General features: G+C 46.8%; 1 protein-coding gene across 8 annotated transcripts in view; it reads left to right on the top strand.

Moving 5' to 3' along the window:
* Positions 1 to 15,502, top strand: part of LOC113012405 (AT-rich interactive domain-containing protein 1B-like) — a 211,899-nt gene that overhangs the window by 168,091 nt on the left and 28,306 nt on the right. For all 8 annotated transcript variants that reach the window (XM_026152589.2, XM_080293915.1, XM_080293918.1 and 5 more), the window contains 2 exons: positions 4,536 to 4,622; positions 8,417 to 8,590. In XM_026152589.2, the coding sequence (XP_026008374.2) occupies positions 4,536 to 4,622; positions 8,417 to 8,590 (261 nt within the window). The remainder of the gene's footprint in view (positions 1 to 4,535; positions 4,623 to 8,416; positions 8,591 to 15,502) is intronic.

Here is a 15,502-nt window from a genome sequence, read left to right as displayed (position 1 = left end):
CCGCTCGCTATGTTTTTAGCTTAAGCTGCACTTTTGCTTTACTTACAGTTGCTGCTCAGCGTTGGAAGTAATGAGGATCTTGGGAGAGGGCTTGTTTTGCGAGCCACTGCAGGCCTGCGTTTGTCCCCTACAGGGAGTGTTAACTGACATTAGCCCCCGGCTCGGAGAGGCATTGACTCGCACCCATTGAGATCTAAACCACCATTATTGGAGCCCGCTGTTTATCTGCCTCTTTCCCCTAAAGACACGGCAAATAGGGGATATTACCTGGGTGTGTGTGTGTTTGCAGGGCGGTGCAGGTGTGTGTGCATTTATAGCCTGAGGGTTGTATTAAGAGATGGTGCTGAAGCAGCCGTTTCTCTGTATTCTGTGTCAGTCTATTAGTGCTCAACACAGTTACCTCACTTTAGCAAAAATAGCCCTCGTTGCTCCGGGGGTCGGCTATTTGTAAGAAACAGTTTGGACGTTTGTGTGTGTTCACGCACCGAGCGGCCACAACCTCAAATCCACCAGCGGTGAATAACAGTCATGGTCTCAGTGCCACTCGGCGGGTGCTTCTCAGACACGTGCACCTTAAAATTGTAGCAGGCCAAGCAGCACCCCCCCATCCCCCCACCCCCAGATGGAGATGGATGGCAAAAAGCCCAAGCTATTGACTCAGCTCCCAATCCACTCGAGCGTTTGCAGGATGTGCACAAGTCCGATCTACACCAGTAACCCCCACCTCAAAGGTGCTGCAGGTCTGAGCTCCTTCCTTTTAGTATTACACAGTTTTAATGTCGTGGCTGATACGTGCAAGCGTGCACACACGTCTGCTAATGCACCGGCTCTTTCTCTGGCAATTATTAAAAGCTTTTTCATTGAATCTCAGGTTGACTTCATTAGCACGCACGCACACACATGCAGAATAACTCCTAAGCTTTATATTTCCAGGGCCCTGAAAACAAAACAGAAATATGGCCACAAGTGCTCTCCCTCAGCTTTGAACTTCAGCAGCATTTGTGTTTGAAACCCTGATGAAAAAAGCTTCAAAGACCACACTCCCTCTCTTCAAAGGAGACTCGGGGTTGCCTCAACAGTCCTTGTGGAAGAGAAATTTAAAACGTGGATTGGGTTTTAGCGAGGAGCATTATCTCCAAAAACGCACTGAACTCCCATTACTCTTGGCTCGGCTGCCTTGTATCATGAGGAAAGAGTCAAAAATGGATGTGTTTGCTAAGTGGCTTTTTACAGAAAAAGGAAATTACAGTTATTCGACTTTTCCGCCGCATTCCAAAGAGCATTCCCGTGTTAGAGATCTCCTGGTTCTTCCTGCCGCAGGTTCAGTGTTTTCTCCGTCGGCACAATCGGCGTGAAGTCCTTAAAGCCCCGAGGGTCAGAGTTAAAGACAAACAGTGGCACAGGTGCAGTCAGATCTCTTATGAATGAGTCGTGTTTGAAGGCAGCAATCAAAGAAGAGTCTAAAAGAATTAAAGTACAGAGAATTAAAAATAAGAGCCCGATCCATCTTTGATACTCTCAACCTTTAAAGGGAATATGCATGGATTTGATAAACAAGCCTTTTTTTATTCATTGGAGCTGATTTCTTTGTGAGAGTGTAATTTGCAGATGAGTGGGTGAAAGTGGAGGATGAGAGCAGAGATATTCCTGCACCAGAAACATCCAGACTGTTGGAGCACATGCAGATGAACACATGAATTCTGCTCTTCTTCAAAATCACCGTCTCTCCCACCGAAGAGGAAACAACGTTGTTAAATCACACACACGTGTACCAGGATCGCCTGAACTCGGCATCATTTCTTCATCGTTTCATTCGTTTTACATTTTCATCCACAGCTGGAAGACTGCGGACACGGAGAAGCTATACTTTGAGCTCCTGCTGACATTTAGCTTTCTCTTCCGTCTCTCGGCAGCACACGGGGAAGAGCTGCACGTCAAAGATTGAGCATATGAATTATTAATGGCGTGGATTAAAAGTGCCAGGACTCGCCGTGGCGCCTGTTTGTTTTATTTGGACGTAATTATTTAATGGCACCTTGTTAAAAATGATGGCGAGGAGGGGAGAGACGAGAGCCGAGACAGGAGGGGAAGAGGGGGGAAAAAATGTGAGAAGAGACGAGAGGAGCTTTGTTTGGACATTAATTGGTAGTGAAATAATTATAAAGTGCACAAAGTTTAGTCTTTGCTGCAGAGCGGGCGGAGCTGAGGCCTCGTGTTCAGCAGTTTGCTTTTGTCGGTAATCTTCTTTTATTTTTCGGTCTTCCTCTCTCACGCACACATTTGTCTTTGCATTAATTTATCTCTGGTGACAGTTTGCATGAGTATGTGGAGAGAGTAGTGGAGCATGCAGGGCAGCGTTCCCTGGGTCTACCTTGGTAGTGGTACACACACACACACACACACACACACACACACACACACACACACACACACACAGGCTCTGCCATCCAAACAAACAGAGGCTGACAGCAAAGCTGGTGCCTGGCATGCGTCCCTACACACACACGCACAGCGAGGCCGGCCTCCATCGTTGGGTCGACTTCCGTAGTTTAGGGGTTCACTAAACTCCTGCTGACTACCTCGTCTTCCCCACCAGCCAATCTAAAGCGAGGAAACCAGAACTGCAGCTGAACATGCTCCTCCGGCTCTAACCTGCAGTGACCCTTCACGTTACTACATAAACTGTACACTGATGCACACGGAGAGTAGAACATGCAGTCTGCTCTATCTGCACTCCCTTTATTCCAACCACTATATAAATACAATAGGCAGTGATTTATTGAGCCGTATGAATCACTGTGAGATGATGGCGGTCGAGTTGCTGTACAGAGAAACGTTGTTGTTAGATGCACTTAGATTATGACAGCATCCTGTTATTAGACTGTTACAAGTGCTGCTGCTGTAATATTGCACATAATGACTTCTTTTGCGTACATTTAGCTGTGAATGGATCGAGTGTTTCTACACTGTCTTTTTCTGCCGGCACATAAAAGCGTGCAGCTGGTGTTTTTAGCGTTATCTCCGAGTCGCCTCAACACTCGCGTGCTAACTTTTCCCCCTCTCTCCTGCAACACGGTGACAGACTAACTAATCGAATATTCTCTCTTTGAAGCAGCGCCGCTGGATCTATTCATGCGTGAGGCAGGGGGTCTTTGTGTGCGAGTGTGCGCGAACGTTTCGCTGCGTACCCTATGTGGCTTTGTGCACTCACGTGCATGTCTTTGTGCACTTCACTCTGTTTATTTACACTTGTTTGTGGAAGTATTTCTGTGTGTGTGTGTGTGTGTGTGTGTGTGTGTGTGTGTGTGTGTGTGTGTGTGTGTGTGTGTGTGTGTGTGTTTGTAGGCGGGGGTTGGATGGAAATGTTGTTTATGTATTTTTATGCAAAGCAATTATGTTGACTTAATTGGGTTTGTTTATGTGGAGAGAGTGTCACCTCCAGTCATGTATTACCGCAGCTATGGACAGACATATAACACACACACACACACACACACTTGTGGAAAGAGCACTTTTCTACTGAGTGATTGAATAATGGGAAGTGTTTCCTCTATAATAAGGGATTTATATTCAATGTGAGTTTTCGGGAGCAGCGACAGAATTGTTTGTACTTCATCATGTGTCATCCTGAGGAAACACTTAGTTTCTTCATATATTCCCACTGAGACGGGTCAGCCCGTACTCTGTAATCTTGAAAAAACGCACCGATAGTCATCACAGAACATATGTTTCCCTCATGATTGCACTCGCTGCCTGTCACTCGCTGCACATCGTATCCACAGAAAGACAGAAGCGGCGAGTTTCCCTCGCCTTTCTCCCCGTCATCGTCGCCAGCCTGAATTCGAAGATAAAAGGTTAATTTGCCATCTCTCTCCTTCCTCTGGGCCAAATCAATCCGCCGTAGTCTCTGTCTGCCATTGTCCTAATCAGACCCTCAACTCGCTATTGGATTTCAATGGAACAGGCGCAGCCCAAAGACCCGCACAACCACCTGATCGATGCTCCTGGAATGGTTCCGGTTTTCTATAGGGGATCGCTGCAGCTTTAATGCTTACACAAGGAAGTGGCACGGGGTCCAATGACTTGATATGTCTCCTGGAAGTGCATTTGTCATTTAGCTGATACTGAATCACAAACAGCTTCATGTGTAGTAATTGTGCTGAGCCCGCTGTGCGTCTGCAAAGGCTAAATTTGGCATCAGACCCTCTGACCCGATCAATCGCTGCTCAAGAAACAAAGGCAGTCAAAAAATAACCTTCAGCTTGATACGCAGCCCTTATTGTTTTCCTTTTTTTATTCGTCAATCAAGCGGGAGAAAACTTTTTGAGAACTTTGTCCGTCTGAGACAAAAGCGGACCTTCGGGGCTTAATTGTTGCATCGCTTTTGAAGCAGACAGAAAACAAATATGAATCCGTTTCTGTTTCCTTCAGTTTTTGTGCAGAAAGCGGAATTTAAATGACACTAAACATTTTCTTTGAATGTCAAAGCTTTTCTTAAAACAACAACGTCAAAGATGTCACATCCATGTCCGCAGGTTCAGCCATGGCCCCGCAGAGCTCTGGAAACGGACCCGATGGAGGTCACCTGCCAATCACACGCTCACCTATGGCTCAGGAGAGAGGTATGTCTGTGTGTGTTAGCCCGTAAGTCAGCCTACCAGGGGCACAGCTACCCCAGGCTTAAGTTAAAGGACTGGAATCGTTGTTTTACCCAATGTTTAAGGATGTTTTACAGAAACATTTAGTGGCTAGCACACATGCTCTGTACAGTACAGAAATATATATTACAGAAAATCCACATTGTGCATCGGGCTCAGATGAAGAGCTTGTATACTTACAAAGCGGACGATGAAATAGAAATAATTTCTTTCTTTACATGAAACACAGGCGAGCGGTGCAGGAGGATTAGAGGCCGTAACAAACAGAAGACCAAAACGATATCTTAGTGCACCACGGACGAAACCAGCGACTGTAATGAAAGATTTTCTTAGGAAATATGAAGACTTGGAGTTTAAGATGTTAGCAAAGAGATGTAAACAAGTCATTTGACACAGCTACAAAGAAAGACAAAGACAGGGAAAGAACTGTGGGAATTTCCCACTCGCCACAATAGTGAGTGCTTCTCTCTAAGAAGATCATTCCTTCAGCAGTGATTTGTGGTTCTGTTCTAGGAGACCTCGTCGCTCTTCCATGGGCATAACTGAGAAGCTGTAGGCAGGTAGAGCAGCAGGAAGACCTCCAGACCTGAGCAGGCATCCGTGACAACAAGCATCACGCTGCACGACACTAAGGTGGTTTGCAAAGCAGCTTGCAGGCACTGAGCACAGTAGGCTGGCTCAAGCTTATTAAATACTGCCTTAACCTTCTATGATAGGCGACAACCCAGTGGATGCATAGGATGGTATCAGCTAAGACAAATGTGAACAGGGCCAACTGTCCAAACTGGGAGGGGCCTGAAAGCTGAAGGCTCCGCCTCCCATTCTACTGTTAGGCTATGTCTACACTAATCCGGATACATTTGAAAACGGCGTTTCCTCTGAAAACCGCGTCCACACTGTCGTTTTCAGTCGTTTTCACAGAGTTGTGCGTCCACATTGAAACGGTCGAAAACACTTACGTTCCAGATTCGACCTGCCTCATTTCTGTCTGCCACTTATTTACTTTCCACTGAGTTTTTTAAACAGACTCACAATGAGGTGGAGTTGTTGCTGCGAGTAACACAAAAGTACAAAGTTGCAAAAGCGAGTGAGAATTAAAGAATTTGAAGAAAAGCTCTGTGGAGCATGTACAGACTGATATTAGTCTTTAATAGGGCTGTCAAACAGCTGCTGTATAACGCCCTCCGCTGTCTTAGTTTAATTGGTCACATGTCTGCATCACATGACTAAAATGTGTCATCGATTCCAAAAGCCTGCGGTTACGCTGTCCACACTGCAACAAGAAAACGGCGTTTTCAAATGTATCCGCTTTGGAGAGCGTTTTCAAAGAGCTCAGTTTTCCTTGACCAAAAACGCTTAGTGTGGGCGTGGCCTTGAATACTCCAGAAACAACAAGTGAGCCTGCAGTGTGAGAGTGACGATACGAAACACCGAGGTCTTTATGTCGTGATTATTTAAGAAGAAATCTGGATTTGACAGGGAGCCAGTGAAGAGAAGATAATGTGGGAGGAAACCTTCATGTTCCTCTTTCTAGTCCCTGCTGGTTTATCAGGTTTTTAATATTATATGCAAATAAAACAACAAACACTTGTTTGTATATGTTTAAAATATTCTGCACTTCATGTAGTTTACACACACGCAGCATCATGTTTTAACTTCACTCTTATGGTAAAATTGCGGTTGTGTAAAAATGTCACAGTAAACATTGAGATAAGTCTTTCATTCAGACCCGAGTGTGCGCTCTGCCGATGGAGCCACTTCAGCTTTGGCCCTGACTCGCTGCCAAAGGCTCGTAACACGAACGCTCACCCGCAAGCCACATGTGTTGGCCAAACTGCAAAATTGTTTCCAGCAATTATGGCCACTTCTCAACTATTACTAAAAACAGCAAAATTGCTCATGTGAAAAAAAATCTGCATCCACACAACACTGAAAAACCCCTGAAAGAGTGGGATGCAACCTTAATGGAATTACTGCGATGCTCCCTCTCTATCACCCACCAAAGAGCAGTTAACATCACAGAGAGACAGAGGGAGTGGATAGATGAAGACGGAGAGAGCGGGAGCGGCACTGTAAAAGGTTATTTCCCAACATGATGAAATCAAATCGGAAATTTAGTGCTGCTCTCTAATGCCTGTAAACCTCACGCCCTCCCCAGCCCAGTCCAGGAAAACACGGCGAGGTTAACAGGGTTGGCTGTTGTTTTTGCTGTTTCCCTAGCTAGGATTAAACCTCCCACCGCCCCCCCTCGTCCTCCTCTACACGCACGCCCCACTTTGCTCAAGTGGCTGCCTCCCTAAGAGCCTCTCTCCACTCTTCATTTCCATAAATCCGCTGAATGTCCCTTTTCCCCCCCGCTTTCTCTCGCGTGCTCCGCCGCTCGCCTGTTGTTGTCCGGCTGAGAGCTTCATTCACTTTGCCCGAAAGAGAGAAAGGTTTGTGTGCGTGTTGTGTGTTTGTGTGTGAGTGTGGAGAGCGAACGAAGCAGAGAGACAGAAAAATCCTTGAATGTGTTATTTGCTTTTAGCACTGTCTGCACAATGTTCCTCTCCCCATCCATTTTCCAGGCAATTTAAAGTGCGGTATTACACACTGTATTTTTCTCCTGCTCTCCCAGAATCCCCTTACCCTAATGGAAGCAAAACATTACAATAATGTCCTCGCTCCTTAAACCCAGCACTCGCAGCCTAAGCACTTTCAGGCCCCGATCGCTCTTTCCCTCTGTTACACTGTCTTTCCTCCCACACACACTTTCTCTCTCACTGCCTCTCTTTCTGTCTTGGCCTTCATCTCTTCGCTGCACACACACACACACACTTTTATTGCTCTCTTTCTCTGTTATCTCCCCCACACACCGAGAAACACAAACACATGTGTGTGTGCGCACACAGCCATCATGCAGTGAAACTTCCATCTCCCTCTCCTCATATTTTCTCATGCTCTCTTAGCAGAAACAAGGAATTAAACAAGTGTCAACTTGCACTTTTCCAACTCTATCGTTTTTCCCTAAACCCCAAACTCGCTAAAGAGTCGGCGCCCATTCAGCAAAGCGGATCGCTATCACAGTTTACAGTCGAGCGGGCCCGATCCATTTACGCCCTAATCTGCAATCCCCCTACCGCACGCGCTCGTTTCCACACCCACGCAACCTCTCTTTTCTCTGAATGGCCGCCCAGCGACCTTTCCGCATTCGCGGTGGATCGGGAGACCTTTCTGTGGGTTTAAAAACCAACGGCGCAGCTTGAAAGAGCGAAGCCCAGGCGAGGATCTCTCCAAATGTCAATTTGAATGGTGCGGGCGAGTTTGGGCCTGAGAGGCTCTGACACATCTATTGACAAAACGGTTTAGAAAAACATAGTAGCTGCGGTCAAATCGCCGGCTATTCTGTGAAGAGTCGAGCAAACGGTTGGCTTTTTTCAACCCTGCGCACAGACTGGGCTGCGTGCGTCTTTCAGAACATGCGTACACTTGACCCTCTGCTTCTGCCCGTGCTAAAATTCTCTGAGCGAGCGAGCCTGTGTCAGCCTGCCGCTTTCTTTATGCGCCGTCTAACACCTGGACCGCGCCGTATTACTCCACAAAGTGTATCTGTGAGTAACAGGAGCCAGCGCTGAGGTAAAAGATTAGGGTCGTTATCAGAACACGGCTCTTTTTACACGAGGAAATTGAATAAATGTCCCACTTTGTTGACTTACACAACCGCTTCAGACAAATCCTCCGCTGGTTCTGCTGCTTTCATGCCTGTTTTTGTGTTTCAGGGTTCAACATGCAGAGGAACCAGGCTGCCTCTCAGTTTGCTTCTCCACAGACCGGACCTCCCATGTCCCCCCACCCATCGCCAGGGGGCCCCCTCTACTCTGGAGTGGGTCCGTACTCCCAGGGTGGCCCTGCGGGCCCTTACGGACCACACGCACCTCAGTATGGACACCAAGGTTGGTGCCTGCTATAATGTGATCGTCTGAAAACATTTAAATGAACAGAAGATTTTGGAATATTTGTTTGTCCTTTATTATTACAGGAAACAAGGATCTCACATAGTTTTCTCACAAGGTGAGAAATTGTAAAGCAGGATGTCGGGCTCAGCTGTGGAAAAGCCTTGAAATCATGATTGTTTAATGTTTTCTAAAACTGGCAATTTCGCGTTACTCTGAGCTCCTAATCTGCCGAAGACATAAGAGCTGATTCACGAGTCTATATTTAGCACGTGTCAGTTTACCAGAAACTCTGTTAAAAGTCGAGCGAGCACGAACGCCTCAAACGCGAGAGTCTAACTTTCAGGCGATAGTTTAAAAAAGCAGAGAAAACTGCGACTGCTGTCAGGCTTCGTGCTGAATTATAATCACGAGAAGCATTAACAGGCCCCACGCTGACTTTAACTGACATCACATTTGTGCAGCAGCCTCTGCTTCCTGACTGGTCCGCTGGGAGGGCGAGTCCAGCCTATCATCCATTCAGAGGGGTTACGCAGGAGTTTGGCCCCAGATTGGAGAGTCACATTTGTCATTTTTGATTACCGCTGGCCTCGCGCTCACCGTCACACCGGGCTTGACTTCGGTGTCACTGGTGTCAAAGACAGTCTGCTAATGAGGAATACAAAAAGAGTCCTTTTGAAAGACGTTTCCATTGGCTGTTTCCTACAATCTCGACGCACACAGCTGTTACAGTCCTCTATCATCCTGTGTGGCAGGTCTCATCGTGGGCATTCAAAGCCAGACTATATTCATGAGACACTTGAACCCTGGACACACCTCTTGGCCCTCCTCGTGATAAGATTATGAGCTCCAGACTGACACGTCACGAGCTTCATCCACTGAATCATGATCTGGAGAAATATCGGCCTCAAAGAAAAATTAGTCGTTTTTTAAAAGAATTGAACATAATGAATCTGTTTTAGCTTTATTTCTTTCAAATACATACAGTCCAGTGTCACACCTGCAGTAGGTTATCATGTCCATAGAGAGAAGCTGAACGTGTTCCTTTAACCGATCGCAACGATGGCTTCCCTCGTTCTGATGGGGGCCGGCCTGTCTTCTAATGAGACACATGCTGTGCATAAAATGAACCAGTTCATTCATGTTTACTGGAGATCTTAGTTTAGAACAAGACGGCTGCAAGAATGAGTCACAAAAACCAGAGGAAGAAGCTTTTTGGAGCAAAATGCACAGCATGCAAACATGAGAGGGCAAATGCTAACAGCTGAAATATTCATCTAGAAACATCTCAAGAGTTAAAAGAATACATAAAGTCGAGTTGCAGATGGACTCTGCAGAGTGCAGCGTGTCTGTCTGAGAGTCTGCAGTCAGCCTCAGTTGGACCACGATTGTTGCCTCCTACCAGGTGACCTGTGCAATCAATTTGCAACCTACAGGCAACCAGTAGGTGATGGGAACTAGTTGCCATCAGTCACCAAATGCAAAAAAAGTTACAATCTGCGGTTTTTTCCTAGTCAAGCAGAGGACTTACTTTTACTGTAGTTTTACTAATGATCAAGATCCTGATAACATATTAGATCACGAGACCGGCTTTCTTATCTCTTTTTGTGCTGTGTGTGTACATATGTCGTCCTGAGGTCACATAAATGTGCAGTGATCAGTGCAGGAAATCCACATCCATCTCTTCCTGAGTATTTATTGTTTCTTTGGCCTCTGAGCAGTAATCAGATCTTCCGCCACGTTCTCTCGGCCTGTCTGACGAGCCTTGTGGCGTTCCAGTTGCACTGACCATCAGTCTAAGCTTTTTCAGATTTTTCTCAGGAGAAAAAAAACTTGGAAAAATGACGAGTCTCAGATTCCAGGAAAACTGGAAAAAAAAGAAGTTTGGATCGCTTTGTGTAATTAAACGTTCTGCGCTCGCTTGTTTCTCCAACATGAAACTCCCAGCCAGCCGGCAAACGTCGACATCTGCTGTTGTAGTTCGTTTTCTGCCTTTGGCGCCACACCAGACCAAACATTATGGTATTTTTTTGGTAAATGTGTGTTTTAATGTGTCACCTTGATAAATGCACCCATCCGCGCGTGTGTTTTTCCAAATTTGCGGCGTCTCCCTCGCATTTGTTAATCTTGATTAATAGCCCTAATGCGTTTGGTATTTGGTCCTCCTTCTCCACCCACTCTTATCTCCTAATGTGACTTTGGCTGCGCTGACAGCCCAGTAAGCAGAGAGGAGAAAGAGAAATGAAGTAAGCAGAGAGCAACAGCGAGGCGGTCTAGCCTGCGAGAAGCTCTGGAGGCAGATGAGCGTGAAATCTCACTTGGACGTCAGGAGAGATGTTCCATCAAAATCAGAAGGAGCTGCTCAGACCTGCACATGTGTGCTTCATGCATGCAGATATAGCAAACGTGCAGGTATCCTGGTGTTTTCTTTATGCAAACTTGCTGGAGAGCCAAAGCCAACACCCTTAATTCACCCTTGTCCTGTAATTCTTCAGCTTCCCCCTAATTTACTCCTTTTGTGGCCGTCTGTGGTTATTTTTACAGGTAAACAGCCGAGTTCAGATTACCACTTACGTGCACTTTCACATCATAATGTTTCATATTACTTATTTTTACTTTGATGTAAACTCGTCTTAAGCTTCATATTGAGTCCAGGACATAGCCAGGGCCCCGGTCCTTAGCAGAGCGAACAGGCCAGACAGCTGCTGGTCATTGTTCTTAATGACAGCTCCATCTGCTTCCCTTCCCTCTCCCGAGCGAACCAGCAAATTAGCCAACACAGAAACTAGCTCCAAGTTCCTGAACTCTGCTCTGCTGTTTCTCTTGGCCTGTCTGTGCTGGGAGAGGTTGTTTCCATGTGTAATGGGTAACAGCATTTTGTCTTTCAGCCATTTCTCACACACACACACTAAAGCAGTTTGTAGCTCAGCTGGTGTCTGTAACTTTAAAGGCTACAAGACTGCTTTTGTTGTCCGCGGGTAAACGACTGTAGCTGGACTCGTGTAATCAGCTACATAAGCTCCATCCTGCACACAGTTAATGTGATACATGAGTCTGCCGGAGGACACGGCCTCTCTGCAAATAGTACTTACATATTTTTCTGCTTTTTCAAGCGATCTTTGATCAGATAACACTAACCAGAGGTTTGCTGTTTGTGACTGTGTGTTAGAGCTGTTGCAGTGAGGCGGTCCAAACATTTAAGCTGCTCCGTGTTTATCGTGGTGCTTTGAAAGGCCGCTATATCCCAAGTTTACCTGATCTCAGCTGATATCAGGCTCTCCTCGAGACTCACATGTCCTCAGCAGCTGTTTCCAAGACCTGCACTTGGACACGGTGCAGAGCAGCATGTTGAGAACAGCACACACACACACACACGGGGGAGGAGGATATTATGCTATTACAGGAAAAAGATTCAGAGACTGTCTCAGCTCTGCTTTCTCTCCCACCCATCGCATAGTTCCCTCCACCACATACCCCCCTCCAGGGGTTAAGCACTCCACTGGTAATGACCGTGCTTCAGACAGGACTTTTAAGCCTTGGTGCCTTGCCGGAGCCACAGAGTAATTCAGCCAAAAAAAAAAAGAAGAAGAAGAAAGAAAAAAGCCATGACTCAAGCCAATGCCTAAGGGAGCGAGTGGATGTTTTTGGAGGAAATTGACAGTATGTGGAGCTCAGCAGCCCCAAGGCGCACCCCAGCCCGGCTCAGGCTCAGAAACCCTGCCGGGGAAGGTGCTGAGGTGGCTGGTAGAAGATGTGGGGGCCTCAGGCAAGAGGGGATGCTGCAAAAAAAAGAAATATATATATCCATCCCACCAAGCTGTACATGAAAGCTGCAGTGTAACAGTGAGCTGTGTGAAGCAAGGAAGGAATCTGTTTTTTGTGTCTGTATTGACCCGTCTGATGTCAAACATTGGAAGTGCTAAAGCTGATTAAACAGCTTTAAACAGACTTACAGTTATTTTATTAAGTAAAGCAGTTTCATAACGATTCGAGGAGGAAACAGAGACATCCTTGCTTCCTAAAGTATGATTACCGGCTTGATTATACTTGACACACTCCCCGACTAAGCCCCACTCTCCCAGCTCACTCCCACCACATTCACAGAAAGGAAAAGAGGAAAAATGCTATTGAATTTTTGTATTTGTGTTCAGCCACATGTGCACAGCCTGCCCACGCTCCCGTCCTTGGCAGCTCAAGCATGTAGCCATGTAATCTGCATTCCACTCCTCACTGATGGAGTTCACAGGTCCAGAGGGTGCACCATCACACCTCGCTCCGCCGCAGACGGCAGAGCGACCGCCTCGGCCGTTAGCGTCGGCGGGTCCGGCCTGCTGAGGAAGCAGTCGACGGTAATCTGCTCGGTCACGCTCCAGCTCTCCCGCGGGACTGCGGGGATTAAACCCGGCGGAGGATATAGCGTCCAACAAATGCGTGACCGTGCCGGGAATTTCCATGTAATTGTGAACGAAGCACCACGAGCGCTTCTCCTCCCCTCTATCGCGCTATAAATACCACCAAGACTCCCCAAAGGCACAAGTGCTGAGAAGCAGGCGAGAAACCAAGACTGAGCTACAAGGACACGAGAAGGTGCAAATAAGAAATGGCATCCTCCTTGTCCTCCTTTTAGTTTCCAGAGCAGCAGGAGTAACAGTCAGAGTAGGCAGAGCCACGTCTGTGAATGCATTTTAATGCTAACATCGTATGCATGTGCATAATGAAAGCTAGCACTGCACATTTTGAACCTGGTTTCTCGTGCATAAAACCAGAGTCAGAAAAGATGCACATTTTTATATGAATTTCCTGACAGGATGTGCTTTTTTCTGGAAGCATTTGGAAGTTAACATTAAGTTGTACTTTTTTTCTCTTTTCCCCCTGAAGCGTTTTAAATATATCAGCACAGAGTCATTATTGCTTCTCTTTTTTCTAAATTGGACAAAATTTTACCTCAGCAATAATCCATCTTCCCCTTTTAATGTAATCTTACAGCACTTCCAAAGTCATTGAAAGCCCGAATGTCTCTTATGAAAACACCTACTGTAGGATTTTGAGGTTGAGCTCTCAGTCATTTTAAAAAGTGGGTTAGCGTGCTATCTGTCCTTGAAGAAGCATTCTGGCTCGGCACCAATCCTTCAGGAAGTGAATCATTCTTGTCAGGACAGAGCAAGGCTCTCATAGGAAAGCTTTACATTAACCCCATCCCGCAGTTACTCTGTCTTTCTGCTGTCAGCCGAGGCGACTGAGCCCACATCACTTTGAATGGTAGTACATCAAAACTGATAAGTTCCCTCAGTGCGGCGTGCCGACTTAATGACACAGTTTTTCAAAACAGATTTAGCTTAGCACCTCGCAAAAAGAAGAAATACTAAGACAGCGAGTGAACACGCTGAGATGGAAAATTCCAGACGCTTCCTCGTTTTTAGGACTTCAGGCAGAAGAATTCAGAGTCCAGATGCTATAAACGAACCCCTGGAATAGATGGCGGGCGGCCATGACGTGGGTCCCATCAGCCGTCCAGAGAGGGCTGAGAGAGGTTGCTGACCGGGGCCTTGTTCATCCAGCTGAGCAGTCGGGCTGCAGGGCACCGCTCCCAGGATTTTCCACAGCGTCTCCGCTTCATTATGAGTGGAAGAAACGTGGAAATGCGTGTTTCAGTGCTCGCAAGGTCTCCAAAGTATTACACATGCATTCACACAATCAAGCAGATGCACGCACGCACACACACACACACAGAGCGCACCATACATATCCTCCTGTGTTCGTTAGCAGGCATCCTTTCTTCCTGAACGCTTCCCTATTATAGCCCCAAAACCCTTGACAGGTGTCAGCTGTACTCAGCTCACCGACTCACCAGAGCCTCCCCACAAATAATCCGCTTTTTCTTTTCCCATCTCCCACAGTAGATTTCATCACAATTTCTGGACAAATTCAGGCGGAGTTGCTGACTTTTATGGGAAAGACTTTTATTTTGATTCAGTATAAATCCTATCTCGGGGGTTGGCGGGTGGGAGCGTTTCCCCCTCCCTCGCAGTCTGTCTGTCTTCCTCTCTTTCCGCCCCCTCGTGCTCCCTCCATCTCTGTTGGACAAGCGGTCTTATGTCGTGTGGAAAGTGTCTTTGCCGAAGCAGCTCGAGGACACTGTGAAGCCATTACCATATTCAGTATCGCTCTTCCCCCCCCTGTGGAACATTGTCATCTAACTTTCCCTCGTTTGAGCGCACAGAAAAGCCTTCAGGTTTTAAAGAGACTTGATCCCCTTTTCCAGACATATTCTCAGGGGATTACGCAGTGAGGCCCAACTAAAGCACCCTTAATCAAATCAAAATAAATAGCCCCCTTCACAATGGAAGATGCCACTTTTCTATTTTGCGGGGGATTTGTCCCCTGTGGAAAAATCTCAGTGCCCAAATAGGGAATACGCTGTTATGCGCGCTGCGTGCCGTGGGTGTGGACGGCTCTCACATGTATAGGTGCCTGCTGCTGTGTCTGCTGCATGCGCGTGTTGTCTTTCAGCTGTTATTGAGGCTGGAGTCGAGCGAGGCTTTTAAAGCCAAAATGGAGGGGTTTAAGTGTGCCTTAGGAAAGCTCCTGGCATCGTGGCTGCGTGGCACTCCAGGGCAGCAAGAAAGCATTTACTGCAGATTAGAGCTCCTCTCAAGTGTTTCACAAAGTCAGCCTTAAGCTCGCCAATTGTTCCCAGGGCCACACAACTCACCGGGCCACACCTCAGAGAGGGTCTCCTCGCATACACAGGTTGGCGGCGGCCGTGAATCACGGTGTAATCCCGCTCTTTACGCTCCGCGGCTGTCGCGGCATTATTTTCTTGATGGATGAAATTGCTGTATGTGTCACTGTGGTAGGTATATGAGTACCAGCTGACAAGCACACCCCATTTGTCTCAAATGAGGTGATTGA

This window comes from Astatotilapia calliptera, chromosome 19, assembly GCF_964374335.1.
Source record: "Astatotilapia calliptera chromosome 19, fAstCal68.1, whole genome shotgun sequence".
In the NCBI taxonomy this organism is placed as follows: Eukaryota; Metazoa; Chordata; class Actinopteri; order Cichliformes; family Cichlidae; genus Astatotilapia; species Astatotilapia calliptera.
The sequence above is the reverse complement of the archived record's forward strand: the minus strand, read 5'-3'. Positions and strand labels throughout refer to the sequence as shown.